Raw genomic sequence first — 19,702 nt, forward strand, 5'->3', positions numbered from 1 at the left:
AACCCATCTGGGATTTTTCACAATTCCCAGGACTCTAGGTGCCCATGTCAGCTGAGAAAAGCACAGACATCTCCCATATCCTCTACCAGGTTAGCATCTCCATTTCGAGTCATGCAATGGGTCCTGATGGCTAGTTTCATTAAACAGTCGTTGATGGATGACGAGACGGCTGTGGCATGCTTCAGCTCTGAGATGCTTCAGCTCTGCTCTGAAACAACGAGCCTGTGCTCCAAACGCCGGTCCCCTTTTAAGGTGACTTAGGAAGTGAGAGATGAAAGTAGGCATTCATTATGTTAAACACACATACTTTCCTCAGAGGGAAACACTCTTATAAATGTCAGTGCAGCATGTGTGTTTACAGAGAGTGCTGGCAGTGACAGTGGGAAAATAGTGCACATGTCGGAGTCACCTTAAGTCACTTCTGAGGAAATTTTTTTTTTTTTTAAGTTCAGGATGTGTATTTAGTGTTTATCGTTGTTCTCCCAGATAGCCTGTCTGGGTTTTTCAGAATAGTTAATTATAGAGATCTATTAAGTAAATCAAAAACAATATTTGGAATTGATATCAAATGTCAAGGTTAGGTTTAGGACCTTTTTCTTCAACATTCCAATTAGAATAAAAACACACAAAAAAAACCCCATACTATATCTGTGCAAGATGTACCTACACATGTGCATTCATTAAAAATTCCAGATTTTATGAATACAGACATAGCAAATATATTCCTGGCCCATCACACATTCACCCTCCCCCAATAAAACAGAGATGTTTGGCATGCATTTAAAATGTGATAAAATATAATATTTATGTCACAATAGCTTTTACCATTTAATTAATTCCAAGTCAGATATTCTTGTGACATGTTCAGCTATTTCTTATAATAATTAGGTAAAACTGAGCTTAAATTTGTCTGGAATTAATTTTTAAGAATAAAGTATAACATTTCTATTCTTCTTCTTCCTCTTCATCTTATACATTTAATAAATAAATAAATAATTTATTGTATATATGTCATCCTATTAGTCATTATGTTAATGTGATTTACACCTAATTTAACCACTTAATAGGTAAATACTCTTTCCATCCTGGGCTAAAACTCACTGTCCATTGGGTTGATGTAGTCTGGGAGGTGAACAGCAGCAGCGGCTGCGGCGGCGGCAGCAGCGGCAGCAGCAGCAGTGGTGGATCCAGCTGCAATCAGATCTCCATATGGACTCCTGTGACTCGCCATCAGGTGGTAGTAATCAGCTGAGTTGGCTCCAGGAGGGGGAGGAGGAAGACTAAATAGCCCACGCTCCTTCAGGTGCTCATGGGTGACTGTAGAAATAGATGGATGAGAGGAGAATGCAGAAAATAATAATTTAAAAACACAATATAGTAACAAGGCAATACTTGCTGTTCAGACTTACACAAAGTACATGTGTGTATGAAGTATTATGTAAAAGCATCTGGACTTAATAATTCAATCCTTGATAACCCTTGCTAATAAATCCTCAATGTAATTAATATGTCATTGTAATAAATCATTAAAAAGTATTATAATTATTTTAATTATTATTGCTATTATTATTTTAGTTGTTGTTGCTGATGTTATTGTATAAACTCTTTGAAAATGTCATTGTCAGCAAACGGGTTTCAATATTTTTCTCTGTTCACATTTTCCCAGTCCAGAAATAAGCTCTGCCTCCCAGCTGGAGCAAAAAAGTTTAATCCGTTTTATTTTATTTTTTCCCCATACAAGGCAACTCACATGGCAATTCATCATTAGCATTTCAACAAAGGGGTGTGGAGAAAGGGAAGACTTTGTCAGGATTTTTTAATGCAGCTCTAATCACAAACAGAATTACACACTGCGTATTTAATTGGTTCTCGATCAAGTAATAATCTGTTTTCCTACTACTTTGCACTTGCTTTTGGTCAGTCGGTGTCTTGTACACTCATTCATGTAATTTGTATTCTTGTCCACTCTTTTAACGACTTTATGCATTAATTGTCTTCTGCCACAATAACTATATTAGATAAAAGCATTTGCCAAATGAATAAATAAAAACATAAACATAAAGCCCAAGTTTACACACAGCTGTCCAGTGGAAGCACTTGAGAAAAGCTGTGACTCACAGTTTCGGAGCTACAGCAATGCGTGGTTAACATCTGCACTCGCTAAAGCTCTGTTAAAAGTGTCAGGGGCAATTAGAGTATGAGGGCCAAATCTGCTTTACACACTCACTTGGCCATACAGATCAAGAGCACAGCTTGCCATATGGTTCACATTTGCATACAGTTAAAATGTATTGGCATTGTGGAGCTCCTGCTGCACCCTTAGAGACATGCATGTGTGTGCGTAAGTATGTGTGCATGTGTTTATATGTGGGTATATGTGTGTGAACATATTGGGTGCCTCACAAAAAAAATACTACTGATATAATTTAGTATAAGTTTGTTTAAACTGTGGTGTCTCACACCTCAAACTGTGTTTAGTATCTTAACAAAAACAAATTGGAAACCCCTCTGCCAAATTCTGCTGCATTTTGAACCACATTTGAACACGTGGATATACGTTTGTCAAAGGAATAACACAGAATAACATCATTTTAAAGACTGAGATGTTTAATGTCCTATTTTCAGTGTAATACAAAAAAATAAATAAATACTGATCATCTATCTACACACACAAACACACACACACACATATATATATATATATATATATATATATATATATATATATATATATATATATATATATATATATATAAAATAGGGCTGTCAATCGATTTAAATATTTAATTACAATTAATTGAACGATTGTCATGAGATAACTTGTGATTAATCGCAATGTAATCACACATTTTTCTGTTCTAAATGTACCTTAAATTAACACTTTTTACGTTTTTAATACTCTAATCAACATGGGCATGGACAAATATGGATGCTTTATACAAATATTTATTATTATCGAAACCATACTTAACATAGAGCATAAAGACAAAATATTGTTGTGTTTTAAAGTAATTACATTGTTTTCATTTACGTAAATCTTCAGGACACTGAACGGAACTTTTGCTTTGCTTTTACATGGACGGTTTTAATTGCTCGATGTGTGCATCATGGCAGATTTTGGTGCTTGATTTAAGACTTATTCTACCTATCTATCTATCTATCTATCTATCTATCTATCTATCTATCTATCTATCTATCTATCTATCTATCTATCTATCTATCTATCTATCTATCTATCTATCTATCTATATTTGGGATTCAAAATTTATGCTTAAATTGAAAGCCTAAAATAATCACTTCTTAGCTTGCCTGCAACTCTCTGAACAGGGTCGGTTGTATTGGCACATAAACTGAACAATCAAATCTTACATTCAAGGCCATAGCCCTCAATCTGCATGTTAAAATACCCTCCGCTATTTCACTCTCCTTCTTCCCAGCTTTATTGCTGTCAGAATGTACTGTGTGCTGCTTACTTAAGTTTTAAAACACAGACCCATTACTGTCGACAGACTGTAAAAGGTGATTTATCTGCTATTTGGCCTGTTCACCTGTTGTTGTAATTCAGCTCTGAAGAGAGAAGTGTCAGGGAGAAAGGAAGCTTAACTGCCTGCATGCTTTTTACTTGTTTTTAGCACCTTCTGACATGCACTCCAAACAAAAAAATGTCAGGGCACAAAAGCTCACATTTCAACTTTGGGTTTGTTTAAAAATTCATAGCATCTTTTTAGCAGTTACATAACGTATACACACACACACACACACACACACACACACACACACACACACACACACACACACACACACACACACACACACACACACACACAGAGAATAAACAAAAAATAAAAAAGCCCTGCTTTGATGGTAAATAGATTTACCATGGCACAGGGTGTTCCAAAGTCTCTATTCATGCAGGAAATTAACACGTTTTAGCAAACCCTAACTTTCTTTCCAAAATATTCTCTACATGAATTTTGCTTTATGAACACCCATCCTCGCTCCCACTCATAATCAACTACACCCTGTAGAATTTAATATAAACTAGCTTCACAACAACAGAACTAAAATTAACTGAAGTGAAAGTCCCTCTATTACAGCAGAAATGTAGTTTCAGAACTGAAAATGTTTACACTACAATAGAACAGAAGTTAATCTAAAACACTACAACAGAACTGAAACCGCACTACTCTGCAACAAAACAGAACAGAACTGAAACCGCACCACTTTGCAAAAAACAGAACTGAACGGAACTGAAACCAGCTACATAACAACAAAACTTAAACTAGATACACTAAACTTAAACTAGATACACTATTGCAGAATTGAATTGAATTTAACTTAAACTAGTTACTTTACAACAGAACTGAATTGAACTGAACTGAAACTGGCTACATTACAGGAAACCTGAACTAAACTGAAGTTAATTAAACAGAAACATGTTTAACTGTAGAAAAAAACAAAACAATGGCATGCATCAGAACATGGCATGCACTAAAGTGAGTAATATTTAGTTCACACTAAGTGTATGAAAGTGTGTGTGTGTGTGTGTGTGCACATTTACCTTCTGCAGGGCTAAGCCCACGGGCTGCTGAGATCATGGAAAGGGTTGGGCTGCCATGGACTGAACGCAGGTAGTGCTCCATATGGGGTGAAACGTAGGGGTGAGGGGGGCTGAAAGGCGACTCGGCCGGGCCACCTGGTGAAAGCCGGATCAGGGATATATCCGAGATAACTGGATTTCCTAACGCTGGAGCGCTAGGGAAAACAACAAAGGAGAAGCTGTTTAATAGGCACACACAAAATCTAAATAGAAAAGTAACATCATTAACCATCATCTGTAAGCAATTGGGGCCAAAAAAGATTGATTTAGCTCTGAGTTTCATGTCAGAGGATCAGTCAAAAATCAGAACCACTCAATATTCTGGTAAAAATTCTCCAAGAAGAAGTTCATGCACAGACTGAGACATATGATGGATCATGTTTGGTTCTTCAGCTTGAGGCAATCCTCACTACATAAATCTAGGAGTAAGACCCAAGTCTCCTCCTGAATGAAAGTTGACTTGTCTCATGTAGTCTGATCTACTTCATTAAATAACATGAGGTCATGTCTGCTGGTCCTGGTTTGAGATCTTGTGTTCAGATTGAGCCTTAACATTCAAGACCACAGTGGGGATTTTGAGTGAAACTCAAGAGCAAACTTGGGGATCATATTATTGGGTGTCAATCATGAGCCAAAAGGCTGGTCAGTATAGGAGCTGTATAGCAACTCCTTTTTGTACTTACAAGAGTACTTTTGGTTCATTTCAGAAATAATTTGTCTGACTCTCCTTTACTGCACCATATGTTAAGCAAGAGCTGAGATAATTAGAATAGTAAAAAGTGTATTTCCAGTCATAGAACAACAATATGAATGGGCACCAGACAGAAAATATTCAGGATGAAGAAATTGCCTATAGATCTGATTACCGTTTATCTTTATCAGCCCTGATTGTAGCCCTGATTGTAGAACCCTGGTCCAGTTATATTTGGTTTGACATGATATCTTTTAATGGAGATGTCTAGATTAAACAGGGTTTATCCAAAAGAACATGCAATTCTGATATCTGGCCTTCAGCTCACAAAAACAACAAAGCTTTCTCAGATGGCAAAATTCATTACACAAAGCATCTCAGTTCTCCTTGTCTTTCCGTCTCTCTCCCACTTGGAGAAAGAAATGATTGCACTGTAGCCAGGAACTGCAGTCACTCGACTTCCCCTTTACGTATTTCTTTCTTTATCCGTGCCTGATTTTCAACCCCACCAGTTTTTTTGATGCTCCCCAGACCACACAAAAAAGCAATAGTATATTCATGTGGATTAAAAGAAACTGTTCGGTTTAGGCCTGCATGTCTCCTGCACTGTTTTATTAGCTTTCAGCATGCTTGGCCAAGATTTGCGCAAAGTTCTTAGTCCCCACAGGGTCAGAACACAGACATTGGTCCGGACTCCAGACTTTTTTAGACCCCCTTTAGACTATAGGACAAAAACAGCTGGTTGTGGATCTTTTGCATGAATTCCATTATGACTTTTCTGTCTTTTAGCCCAAGCAAAAATCAAGTTCGTTCATAGAGATGGTCCCAAGTAAAAGAGCTAATACCTCTAATTAAGCAAAAATTATTTATTTAACCCTGTAACCTAAATATTATGTAAAAAAAGAGTTGGTTTTCTAGATATTTATATTTGCTGGATATTAGTATTTTTTTTTAGGTCCACTGATAACAACAAAGTGTCTCACATTGTACTTACTTTCTGTACTGCTATGAAATAGCCCTGAACCCGTTCACTTCCCACTGAGTGGCTACAGACTTCCACGTTTTTTTTTTTCTGAAGCCTTCAGGGTTACACATACACTTAGGCCCACTGAAAAGACTCCAGTGTTGCCTGCCAGACAGCTAAACTCACACAGTCAGGCACAGACTCCTAAGACCTTAACAACATTAATCTAACATCCTCCGTATGGATCTGATCTATCGGGTCTGGCTTCAGTATGATCTTATCTGCCTTGAGCAAACTTACCGGGTTCTAGTCCAGCACCCAGCACTCCATCAAACTTCCCTGTCTACAGATAGTTTCATCTCACCTGACATTCGTCCAGGAGACATGAGAAAAAAAATTGATTCCAAAGGACTCTTTCTCAGGAATCTTCAGGATGTCATAGAATGATGACATTCAGCTCTTCGCCTGGAATGGATCTCGATTTATGAACTGTCTGACACAGTAGACATGTTGTATCGATGAACTGATTCCGTCTGTTCGAGTTTTCCACTAGCTTGACATCATTAAACTTTATTAAATTGGTTCTCGGCCAGTAAGTCATTAGTGGCTGGGATATGTTCCACCCTGTTTTAACAACATGATCACTTGAATTTTAATGTTGGAAAATGACAGAGAAAGTGTTGTGCAAATAGCATTTCCTAAAAAGTGTTTTGAATTAGTGTATGTAATGTCAGTGAATAAACAAAATGCACCCCACCCTGGCAGACCCTTAACAAATAAATATTTGTATGATTTCCGTTGGGGAAATAAAATTTTCAAAAAAGTGTAGTTAAGTTTCACAGGATAAAATACTAGCAGCATGGAACAATATCAGATCTGTTACAAATTAGATAACTAATGTAATTTCATTTCCCAAAATTCACAGCAGTTTCTCCAGCATCAATGCTTCTCATTTACCTACAAAGATGAAAGGTTTCCCAATCAGAGTACAGGTTAGCTAATAATTTACTTGGCTAAAGCAGTGTTCAGACCAAATAAAAAAATCTGTCTAGCAGAAAACGCAATTCTCTGAAGTGGAAAACACATATCTGCTTCTTGTAACAGTAACTTGTCCTTTGTGATTACTTTATCCTGGTGAACTTCAGGTAAGCCATTTTAAAAAAGGAGAAAGTGGGAATGTGGATTATTGTGTAGATTGTAGTGAAATATTTGTTTGTTCTGAAGCTTTGAGATGTGTAATTTAATTGCCCTGTTTTTGGAATGTCTGATATTTCCCACTGAGTGTAATAATAGTAGCACACTGCAATTATGCCACATACAAATAGCTTTGGTTTTGATAGTCAGCAATCAGTCTGTGTCATAACACTGCCCCATGTAATAGCAACACACACACAGTGGATTTTTTTTTTAATTCCCGAGCTTTTTATGCCAGGCTATTGTTGAGGATGGGCTGCTATGCCAGACTCCTGGGATGAGGACATTGTTTCAGGTGCCTGTGCTAGTGTGGCATTCATACCCGGCAGATGGACAGTGCACCTGTTTTGGCATTTGCCAGGAAGTCAGGTGCCTACGTGAGCCCATTGTCTGGCCTTTCAGGCTAATGGAGGCTTGAGCTTCAGCCTTAATACCCATTCACAAACGCAACAGGACGTCAGTGGCTAGATCATGTTGGTGCCTGGCACCACTAAGTGTCATCATCACTCTGAGTTAGGGTGTAAATTTCTCAATGCATGGCATTGAACACGGATGTACATATCCTGCTTAGTGTCTACATGTGCACACACACACACACACACACACACACACACACTCACACACACACTCACACACACACACACACACACACACACACACACACACACACACACACATACACACACACTTTCAACCATACAGATGTCTGTATTAAGACTGATTAAGATTGAAAATTGCACTTGTAGAAAGGAATGTGCAACAGTTACCTCACAGTTTCATATGAATTTTAGATCTAAACTTACATTTTCTGCAACCTTAAGCTTTTATCACAACTGCATTTTTTTTTATTAAAGATTAATAATGTAGTTATTCAACTATTCTCATATTTATTTGGTTGTTTAAGTCAGTCATGAATATGCGAGATGTGTCCAATTTTAAACTGCTAGTGCAGCTTGTCAAGATGGTGAAAAAGGTTAAAATAGCATATATACTATGTATTTATTATATGTGCTTACTTAAATATGAGTGCAACTAACATTTAATAACTGTATGTGGCAAATTTGTCTTTGTACTGTAGTTCGAGCAATATTAAACTAAAAAAGTGTTTCTTGATTTCCTACTTTAAGCAAAGGGTTCAAAATCCCTAATTTATGAAACCCTGTGAAAATAAATAATACAATTTGATAATATATAAATAATTAAAATATAAAATTATAAAAGTATAATAATAATAATAATAATAATAATAATAATAATAATAATAATACAAATAACTATTACCATAACTATTGTCTATTCACACTGAAAATTCCATTATGGCATTGTGGGTTAAAAGTATATTTGCAGTCTGATTTAATAGATTTTGCTTTGTCCCACTCAAATAATATAGTTGCTGCAGGTTAAGTACAAGCACATCTGAATGTTTTCTAGAGGCTTCTAGTTTTGTCTGCTTCTCCCTTAATGATATATCAAGTGCAATATGATATGCTGCCAAATAATGTGAGTGAATACAATTTTATTATATATAAAAATAAAAACAAAAACAATCTGATCTAGTACACTATAAGGATCTTTGATATGTCCCTCCATAACAGAATCCATACATTTTGGACAAAAGGGAATCTGCCTTTTAAAACAGGTCCAGAGACCATTATGAAACCTAGATTGATCAATAAAATTAAGTATACAAAATAAAGAAATAGATGGAACATAATCCTAAAACCATGATGGTTTTTCGGTTGTTTAGAAGCTTCACTACGACATGCAAGACTGAGTATAGTATATATTATACTGTACGTCTAAAAACGTAGGTAGAGGTAGAAATTAATTTCCCTGGTACGCAATTTTTTAATTGAAGGTGCGTGACTGTACTTTTTACTAGGTCCTCAGAAGCTTACTGGAGGTCTCCAGTAAAAATATCAGACATCATGCTACATTTCCCTCTTCAGTTTAAAGCCCTGTCTTCAGTTGTGACTTCTAGTCCTTTGGCTGCATTCTCACACTGAGCAGCCCAGAGCATGGGAAGAGTGTGTCAACACGTGCGAATCAGCCCATGAGACAAGTGGGTGGCGCACTCCATAGCCCCCGGCCCTCTCTGTCTCGAGAATTCCCACAGTGCACTACTGCTCCACTCCTGAGATGAATCATCCCATCCTCTGTCATTCCAGCCACTCATAGAGGCAGCAAATGGTTCTAAGCATAAAGAAAACCAAGGGAAGTTCCTGCGGTGCAGTTTGGGTGACAGCTCTGACAAAATAACCAGCGGCCTCATTACGGTATATGCAAACAGTGATGAAGCGCACTGTATGGAGATGTCATGTTAGACGATTAGAGCAGGGACCTCTGACACGGTGTGCCGAGACTGTAACAAAGTGGCTTGGCTTGCCACAGGCGACACTGTGCTTAATTTGCCGTGCAACGTCCCTGTAATTAGATGAATTTGGCATAGGCAGAGGGAAAGACAGCTAGATCAAAGCCTTGATGAATTAGGGGTCCACTGTCAAGATCACATCACATTAATCAAGGTAGCCAAGTAGCACGACACGTCCATCCCCCCACGCTGTACTCGCCACTGCGTATGATGAATAGGCTCGCTGCTACCAGGCACACCATATGTATCACCATCAAAATCTGTGAATTTAAATGTAAGAACACAACTTCCAGAATTGTATTGATTTATTCGGCCCCTTTCTTAAGATAAACCTGCCTCTGAGGCAGACCCCGTTTCTAGCTGAGGAAAATAAAATAGTTTGAGATGAGCATATAGTACTGACAACAAAGTGTAACTTTAAAACTTGTTTGGCCCACTTCAGTTTATACAACACAAGCTACCAGTAGTAAATTCATATTGGATGTGTGGCACAACTGAGGTCTTGAGGTTACCTACATTACTGCGGATGTCTAGGGTGACATTTCTGACCATAAGGATTTGGTTACACTGAAAGGGAAAACATTGTGTTGTTGTGATCTATGAAAAACTGATGCAAAAGTTAATGGGAAGAGCATGTCAACTAGAATGTTTCTCTTTTGGCTAAGGGTGGTGAAAAAAATATGAGGATCTCCACATGCAATGTGATTTGGAAAGGAAATGTTTGAGATTTTTGTGTGTTCCAGTGTTCAAATATTCATCTGTCTTTGATATTTTATTGGCCTGTGATTGCAAAATTACACATTGTCTTGGGTTATACTGTGAGAAAATATATCTGTACATAATAAAATATATATGATTTAAAGAGATTCAACTCAGAAAACAGATCTGAATTAAGTCATATCTGTTGAGCATCTACTCTGTCAAACAGATTTTTGATTACTTGAACCCCGTAAAGCACACTGTGTTCGGTTTTGGTTTTTTTTATTGCGACTTGGGCATGAATCAGCAATTTTTGTAGAGATACAGTAAAGAAATCATTGCTTACCCATGCAAGGGGTGAAGGCCATGAGGTTCATAGTGGTATCTTCCTTCATGGTGACGTATGTCGATGGGGATTGGTGTGTGGAAAGTCGGGAATATATGATGAGGCCCTGCAGACAAGACAGAGACAGAAAGAAGGAGAGAGAGAAAAATATCAAGGGAGAGAAAGAAGAAAAAATCTGTAAGAAACTTCAGAAAAAAAACTTTCAAAGCCAACTACTCTACTGTAAAGTCGAGTCTCAGAGCAGGCTGAGCAGTTTCGTGTAAAATATTGGCACTATCACACAAGAGAAGTGGAATAAATAAATAATCAAAGTCATCCTAAGAAATCCTACATCTTAGACATAAAAGATATCCAACTGGGCTTTCGACAAAGACCTGCAGCCAGACGGTCTTTGAACTAGCGGGAATGATAGGCGCTATCAAGGAGAAGTGCGGTCTCGACACAAACCGGAGTTGACAGCAGGGGAGAAGATTTGCTCTGACCTGTTGTAGTGGTGCAAACTACACAACCATGCTCACTCACACATACACCCAGTTTCATGCACAAATACCCACATTCCCACATCTTTAATGGCCATAAAAAAGGACAAAAACCTCAGTTAGGGAAAAAAAATCGGATTTCAGTTTTGTTTTCTTAAGGAAGTGTAGACTCAAAAGAAAAAGTTGCAGTGGTAGAAACAAAAGAAAAGCCTCTGATGCCTTTGAAATCAAATACAGCCTCATTAATAAGGAGAGTGTGTGCTGCTTAGCAACTTTTTACTAGGCAATACCAATGCTTGTGACGCTACGTTTACATTCATCCTCGTTTATATGAGCTTGGCATTTTCTTCATTACGGCTCTTTTTGTGGGGAATTTTTATTTGGAATGAAAAGAAATCAAAATCACCGCTTTCCTGTAATAAATATTCTCCTGGCTCGGGATGGCCCATTAAATCCAAGCAGGCCTTCATTAGCGGTTGTGATAACGAGACACCACAGTTGATCTTTTGCAGGACCAAGTTTGTTTTTAGTGCCATAACAGTGTGGTTATTTTTTTGGAGTCTTTAAGTCTTTTACAGAGTTTTGTTTCTAATTAGCATCAGTGTTCCTGTAAGTCCTTTTTCTTTCTCTTTTTTCCCTCTACACTTTGTTCTATGAAAACATTAACACCACTGTTTCACTCACTTGGCAACAGTATCAGATCAGGTTTCTTAGGCTTTTAGCACTCTGGACTAATTGTGAAATGCTGACATGCTCACATGGGGGGATTAATAGACAGGAGATGGGAAAGAAAGATATGAGGCTCGCCTCTGATGTTTTCTGGATTGTATTAAAATTCTTCAGTAAGAGTGGGAGTTTGGGAGAGGTTAAAGGTCATGGATCATTACCTATATCTGAGAAGCCTGTGAGGGCCTCCAGGGGGCCAAACACTCAACAGCAGTATGAGTCAGCACTCCCTGTCCTTCTCTTGTTCGATGCATGATGGCATCATGGACAAACTCAGGCAAGGAGCCAGGGTGTAACTTTGTTTTTCAATCTTATTGTCTAGCTAAATCTTTTTACATTTAACACTGGTTTGAATCAAAAAGCTTTGTATGACCTGCTGGGATCTATTTATTACAATAATGTATATAATGAGACTTGGCCTCTGAGAAGTAGGGTTTGAGATAACCTTACATATAAACCTTACAGATATATAACATGGGAGCAAAACCAACTTGTGCAGTCTATAATTTGTGCTTTCATGTTTTTACTGCTATAATACTCAGCAATTGTTTGGCCCTCAAAGCTTCCTGGTGGGTGCGTGACTTGTTTTAGTCATCCTGCCTTCTTTACAGCGTTTGTCATGGAAAATGCCCCTGGTCAGTTTTAATTGATGCAAAACACAATTAAACACACCTGACATTCAGAAAAGCACATACCACAACAATAACGGTGTGCAGCTGTTAAAAACATAGGACTACGAAGCTTCAGATGGCACTGTTCGGGTCTGACCTTTGAGCTGAGAAGCTTCCAATTAAACCACAACCACTTCTAATCTCCCACCAGAAGCAACAGATACACTTCACAATGGAGGTTATGTGATTAAACAAAGGCCTTAGTGCTTTCACCAGCTTCTCTGTCCCATGAAAATGGGCAGGTGGCTATTTTTCAAGTAAGCCCTATAATAGCACTGTGTGTGAGTGTGCTGTGCTATGTAGTGGATGCAAGCAAAACAGCTTCATTGAACTCCCTGTTTTGGTTAATGCCCCTTAACTAATGCTGGGAGTGAGTTCTTGGATGGGTGAAAAGGGGGTGATATGCTTGGGGCAAGGGGATTGGGTTTGAGAGAAAGCCCAAGGAAGAGCCTTAACAAATAAAGAAAGAACTAGGTCAGCAGAGCATGAGTTTGACACAACTGAAGTCATTAAGATTAATCAAAAGAGTGAACTTATTGCCAATCTTAAACTGTGCCACTATGGAGAGGGGAGGGGAAGTTTTATCTGAAAAACTGAATAGTAACATTACAACTTGGTTGCAACCTGTGGTTTCCAAATTTCCAAATTAATAAGAGGCATGTACAGGATTCTAATATGAATCCTATATATCTATATTCATGAAATAGGGAAAAACTTACAATTATAAAAAAACATCTGTATCTTATTCATTCCATATTAACGCATTATTTGTATAAAGTTGCTTTGAGACAATATATATTGTTAAAAGTGCTAATAAAAATTAATTGAATTGAATTAATAAAAAAAATGTCATATTTTGGATCCATTTCTATAGACTATTCTAATATCACTTTACCTGTAGGGCAAAAAATACTTATCCTGTAAGGCCACTTATACAGGATGTTTTTACAATTTTAATTTAGTTTGTCCTGATTTTGCTTTTAAAACAGTGAATAAAAAAGCAGTTTACATCATTGCTAGCAGCAGAAATACAGTTTTCTCATTCTAGACTTAAACATTACATATACCTTTAACTTATGAATCCATTCTGCCATTTTAGGTATATTTTGGGCATAATTATACACATTTCTGTGCTTTCTCTACAAAGTTTCTTTGGAAAATCTGAAAATCTCACAATCCTGCTAATGCCAGATTTCTTTAGGTAAATTCTTTAGGTGGTTTTTAATAATATGAATATTATTAACTGAGTGACTTTATTTCAAGTGTCCTGAAGAAAAACATTAATTATATATGATAAATGTGCTGATACTGTGGTTTGACCTCCCATATAGAAAAATCTTATTTTGTGAATGATTATGTGATTTATGTGGGATTAAATATGTTGCAACACATTTGGTATGTGAAAATATCTGAAACATAACATCTAAAGTGTCAAAACCCTATACAGTGTATTCATACATTTTTACAGAGAAATAAAGCTGATGAAATTCTTTCCTCAACAAATTTACATGATACATTCATTAGTGAGCTCATTCTTTTCTAGTTTTACTATCAGAGAACTGAAAAGAAACCGAACTGGTCTGATTAAACAAAATGAGCTTTGCATGGACTAAGTAAGTGTCTCAAAAAACACAACAAGGCCAAAAATCTGGTCAATTATTTCCGACAATGTAAACAAACCCAGCCCATATTTTTCTGTTGCCTGAGCTTAAGAAGTAGTATTAACGAGCATTAAAACCCTCCCTACTCTGTGTCATTAGGCTCCACATTTCTCCACACAACCACCATTCATCAGGAAGCTGCCTCAATTATCCGCATTAGCAGTGTTATTTCCAGAAGTCACATTTTTCATGTCAGCCTCTTTGTCTGGGCCTCTTAGGGGGCGCTCAGCTCGGATCTGCCGCCCCCCGGAGGAGGCTTGGGCCTCTGGTACACTACGGTGTTCCGTGTGTGTCTGTGGATCCACCAGGCTGGGCTATTCTATCACGTGGACAGCTTATTGTTCCGTGAGAACAAAAGGTGAGCGCTCTGGAGAGTTCAAGAGCACCGTTTACCTGCTTCAGTGAGTTGTGTTCCCCTGGGGGGCCACGCTCAGGCCCTCACATCTATTAGTCTTTGGGTGATAACATTTGTTTTAGCATCTGGGGGAATGGAGTCACTTTCTCACAGTCAGTCCTGGACACGGAGCTGGAGCTAGAGGCTTTTCATTCATACTCAAGTCACTAAAATAAAGTGATGGTACCTAAAGCAGTGTAGACAAAGTCATTATATGTATTTCCTTCGTGCTTAAAATATCTGTATCTGTATTCAGATTGAAATGATAAATGAGGGTAACCGAAACAGAAATTTTTTTTTTAATAAGACACATAGCACTATGCCTCAGAAAACACAAGAAAACATTGGAAATCAACCCCAGCCCTCCCCCAGAGGTAGAATTGCCATTGTTCTCAGAATGGTCTGTGAATTCTGGCTCTGAAATTTCCTCCACCTCAGCTATATCACTGTGGTTTCAGCAAGAGATGTGTGTGAGACAGCAAAAGACTGTCTAATCCTGTCCATGCAGTTATCATTTTTCAAATGTAACAGGTTTCCCAAAATATAAACAAACTAAAAACTTAATTTAAACATTCATAATCATGACCAGGCAGTAAATAAGGATTATTAAATGAACAAATACTGCACATTCATATAAATTAATGTGGGGCTCCTTTGTCCCGGGAGTTTATTTACGTTTTTGAAAATAGAAACTTTTGTTGTGTCCTGATGCACACCTCTAGTCTCTAGGCAGGGCACCTGAACCTTTCTGTCAAGCTTTCTAAAAATAAAAGAAATTGTGTACCTCCTATTTATATCTCTGCATTTGTTGGTTCATTCATTTACATTCCTAGTTCCCATTGTGTGTTATCTGAGGAAATCATACTCATCAAACTTGCTTAACAAGACTACATAAAAAATCCTCATATCCTGTACCTCGCCATTAACAAAACAAAGGTTAAAGAGTTTATTCTGCTGTAACTATGAATATTTAAGGCACACAAACAGACGCCTCTTGCCTTTGTGTAGCTCTAATCCTCGGATCTACAATGCTAAAGTGGTTCCACCTTATAGGAAGTGCTCAATAAGCATAATGATCCTCCGAGAAGGCCAGTCCTTGGCAGCATAATTAAAAGGCTTTCTGTCTTTATCCAGACAAGCAGGAGGGGAAATTAGACAGGAAATTCCTCTAGAACAAGCTGGCCAGCAGCTTAACTACACATCATCATGCCAAGCATTACACACTACCAAGCCCCATGTCGCAAAGCATTCTGGGACATGCCAAGGTAACCCAGGGTCTCTGGCAGGTTCAGATTCTCAAGTTCATTACACAGCAGTCTAATTTATTTATTTATTTATTTATTTGAATTTCTTCTTCTTCTTCTTTTTTTTTTTTTTTTTTTTACAAAAGTAATCATTCTTACAGGATTAAAAACCCCAACTGTGGTTTTGAATCACAGGGTTGCTTGGATGTATAACACTAAATGCTCTGATGTCTGATAGAAATGTTCAGTTAAAAGTGTCCATGAAGTCAGCAGGAGGAAAGAGTTACAGCCCAAAAATGTGTTTGAGCAATAAATGCAGGAAGTCCAGCCTAGGATTCGCAGCTGCAAGGGCAAAAGGGCAGAGCGAGGCAACACTTATCAGCGTCCTTCAGCTGCATCTGGGTAAAAATGCTAATAAGATCCATGTATCATAGAGCTTTGGATAAGAATTCGAAGAGACTGAGAGAACGACAGGCCTTCCCCGTCCACGGCATGTTGTTAGCATGCTGTTTGTGTAATTTAGGTACTTAAGATGGCAAGAGTCCGAAAGACTGATTACACTGTGCTGTAATCATGCAGCCCCCTCTACCTGCTGATTTATCGCTGCTGCTCTTAATAGCTCTGCTTAACACAGGTTTGTCCAGATTAAGTAATTACCTTTAAGCAAAAGTTTATTATCTTTAAGACTGGCGCTTTTGATAAAAGAACTGCCGCGTGAGAGAGAGAGAATGGGAGAGAGAGATACGAGAGAGGTGCTGAGGTTGAATAAATGAGAGTGATAATTAAGAAACAATGCATTAAATTGGTTTGTTCTGTGGGTGCTGTCACTGTGTTCCCCTGCTTACATTCATATTAGCCCTATAGAACCCTTGCTAGGGGGCGATGGGGATTACTGCTGGCCCAGAGGCGCTTGAATTATTCCTCAGGCACAGCTGTAAATTGAGAAAGGACCCAGCTCATTTAGAACAAGCAAGGGGAGGGGGAAAAGTGCACCTCAGCTAAAAATAATAGCTTAACGCTATCCATTGTGTTCAGTTGCCAGTGAATAAGGTGTAAACGTGAGCTAAAGCTGATGTGTTACATACACATGTTATATCTAAAGTAAAAACATGATGGCCATGCTTTAGTTGAATGGACAATGACAGGCTGTTAACCATTTTTATAGCTTTAGACTACTTCTGACCAATCAGAATCAAACAGTTAGCTGTGTAGAAGCATAAACAAAGTTAAAAATATATAACAAAAAGGACTCAAAATAGAAAAGTTAAGAAGGATCGGGGAAATGACAGTTAGGAGGCACTACACTTTACAGCTTTAATGGCAGGATGAAATAGGCATGCTGGCTTTGTCCATCATGCCCTTGCCCTTGGATACTCTTTGTAGTCTTCTGGGCCTTGGGTGTAGCTTAGAAATAGAGCAGGACATGAGTCGGATGCTGTCCAGGGCTGGTTCAGCTTTGCTTCACATCGTACTGACAAGCTCCACTGAAGCACAATCCCATCAACCAAGAACATAATCAGAGTGTTGAGTTACGTATACAGGTTTATGGTATAACATTGCAAAAAACCTTCTTGCAATGTTTTGAAAATGATATATCTTAGAGCCTGGCAAAGATAATTACCAATTACCAAATATTAAAACTGCCAAATAGATGTCACGGCAATGTTTTGGGAATAAGAATTAAGAAAAAAGCTAAATTGGAAAGATGATCAAGCAAGAAAGAGAAGAAAAAGCCTCTCTAATGATCCAACTGGATAACCCTTCAATAAGCACTTTACCCTTGTCAGAGTCTTTGTGGATTAGTTGGATCTCAGGATGTCTGAGGTAGGAATACACTATGGATGAGACATCAGTCCATTGCAAGTCACCTAGTGGCAAATAATTGTAGCCAATCCAACTTTTGAGAAACCTGAAAACCCTCCTAAAAAACGAATAACATGAAACAGTAACTAAAGGTCAGGTTTGAACTAAATCGCATGGGCTGAACCCCTAGTTTAGTAAATGTTCTCCTGATAAAATAAGCTACAGACACATGTATTAATTACTTGTTGCTGTTTTATGGATAATAATCAGATAAAAAATATGTCTAAAAGCTTTGTTTATTCCAAAAAAGAAAATAATGCTCGCTGATGGCACAGGGAAGCTGAGCTGAGACAGCTTGCCCTGGCCCGGCTCCTTTGTTTGCTTAAACTCTTGAGGTGTTTGCTGAAGTGTTTCAACTCTTAGAAGGCAGTGAGCCTAAGCAGAGTTCTGGTGGTTTCCACCCATGTTTATAAACTGCTCTTCCTAAAACGGTTTGCTGCCTGTCCTTCACATTAACCCTTCACTTCTTCTCACAATGCAGTTTTACACTAGACACTCTGATTTCATTCTTTGAATTAACATGAACAGTCTGCTTAACTCTTGTACCAAAACAGTGCGATAATGAATGAGTTAGGCAGTGCGTTAAGCACGTGGCTGAGAGTTTTTGCTTTTCCAGCTGCCTCGACCTCGTGCTGCCTCTGCAAACTGCGGCCTTTCCTCGGCCAGGGACACGCTCATAAACGCAGAATGAGAAACAGCTGTAGGGTGCAGCCTCCTCCTGCGCACTTGGCTCTCTCTGTCTTCCCAGAAGGGGGTGAAGGGGGAATCGAGAGGCCCCTGCATGGATGGTATGTTTGAGGCCTTCGGAATGGTCATGAAATGTCTCGTGTGAGGGGTACTTACAACTCACAAACGGTATTCTGTACCTCGTAAAATAAAATAAAACATTTTTTTCCTGCTTTCTTTCAGTTTTGTTTCTGTCTACCAACTTTAGTTTTTCTGTCCATGTCCCAATTTGCTATCTATATTCTGGACATAAATAGTAAATGTGTGTTGACTTTTCTGACAACTTTATTACAGTCAGTAACAATGATGACAAGTTCCTAAAGACCTATGGTAATATAATTTCTTTAGAGCCTGTACTGTTGTATAGTTCGGCTCTTGATTACCTAATTCAACAGATTTGGCAGTTGCTACTTTACAGTTTACCAGATAATTATGTTTATTTTAATTAGCCGATTTAGTTATATTTGGTGGCATTTACTGTTTACCTTTTTTTTTTTTCATAATCTTAACAAAGACAGAATGTGTGTTTCAATGTTTTTACATAGTCTTGCTAGTTATTTAAAAAAAGCTGATTTTAGGAAAACAAGACATATTTACTGGTATTTCTAAAAATATTTTGTGAAATCAGTGTAGTTTTACTGCCGTGCTAAACTGACTCACCATAACCAAATTACCTATATTGGTCTTTCTTATGGCTTTTATTCAGATAATAGAGCTTTACGTTTAAACTGATTTTAAAACAAATGAGTTCTGTAAAATACATTACAATCATTGCTTTAGGAGAAAAATTTAAAGTTTTTTGGGGTTTATATATGTTATATTTAACACAGAAGCGGCGAGGCAAAACTATAATTGAATCTATAATTTGATTTAAGCCCTTTTCTAAGGTGTGAAAATCAATATCCGTTAATAGATAATTAGACCCTACTTTCTCCTGAGGCTTAACCCTTGTGTCAAAAAAGTTATAAAAAGTACCTTGCTATTTAATTGGCCTGTTCATACAAGCAGCATGAACGAACAGCGTAAGCCGATGTGTTAATTGAAAGAATTTAATTGAATAATTAACTGGTGCT

At 37.8% G+C, this 19,702-nt stretch overlaps 1 protein-coding gene across 1 annotated transcript in view; it reads right to left on the bottom strand.

Annotated features, from left to right (window-relative positions):
• Nucleotides 1-19,702, bottom strand: part of gli2b (GLI family zinc finger 2b) — a 73,862-nt gene that overhangs the window by 20,274 nt on the left and 33,886 nt on the right. The window contains exons 3-5 of the mRNA XM_046857512.1: nt 10,866-10,971; nt 4,562-4,755; nt 1,102-1,317 (exon numbers count right to left, since the gene is read on the bottom strand). Of these exons, the coding sequence (XP_046713468.1) occupies nt 1,102-1,317; nt 4,562-4,755; nt 10,866-10,971 (516 nt within the window). The remainder of the gene's footprint in view (nt 1-1,101; nt 1,318-4,561; nt 4,756-10,865; nt 10,972-19,702) is intronic.

This window comes from Silurus meridionalis, chromosome 9, assembly GCF_014805685.1.
Source record: "Silurus meridionalis isolate SWU-2019-XX chromosome 9, ASM1480568v1, whole genome shotgun sequence".
NCBI classification, from domain to species: Eukaryota; Metazoa; Chordata; class Actinopteri; order Siluriformes; family Siluridae; genus Silurus; species Silurus meridionalis.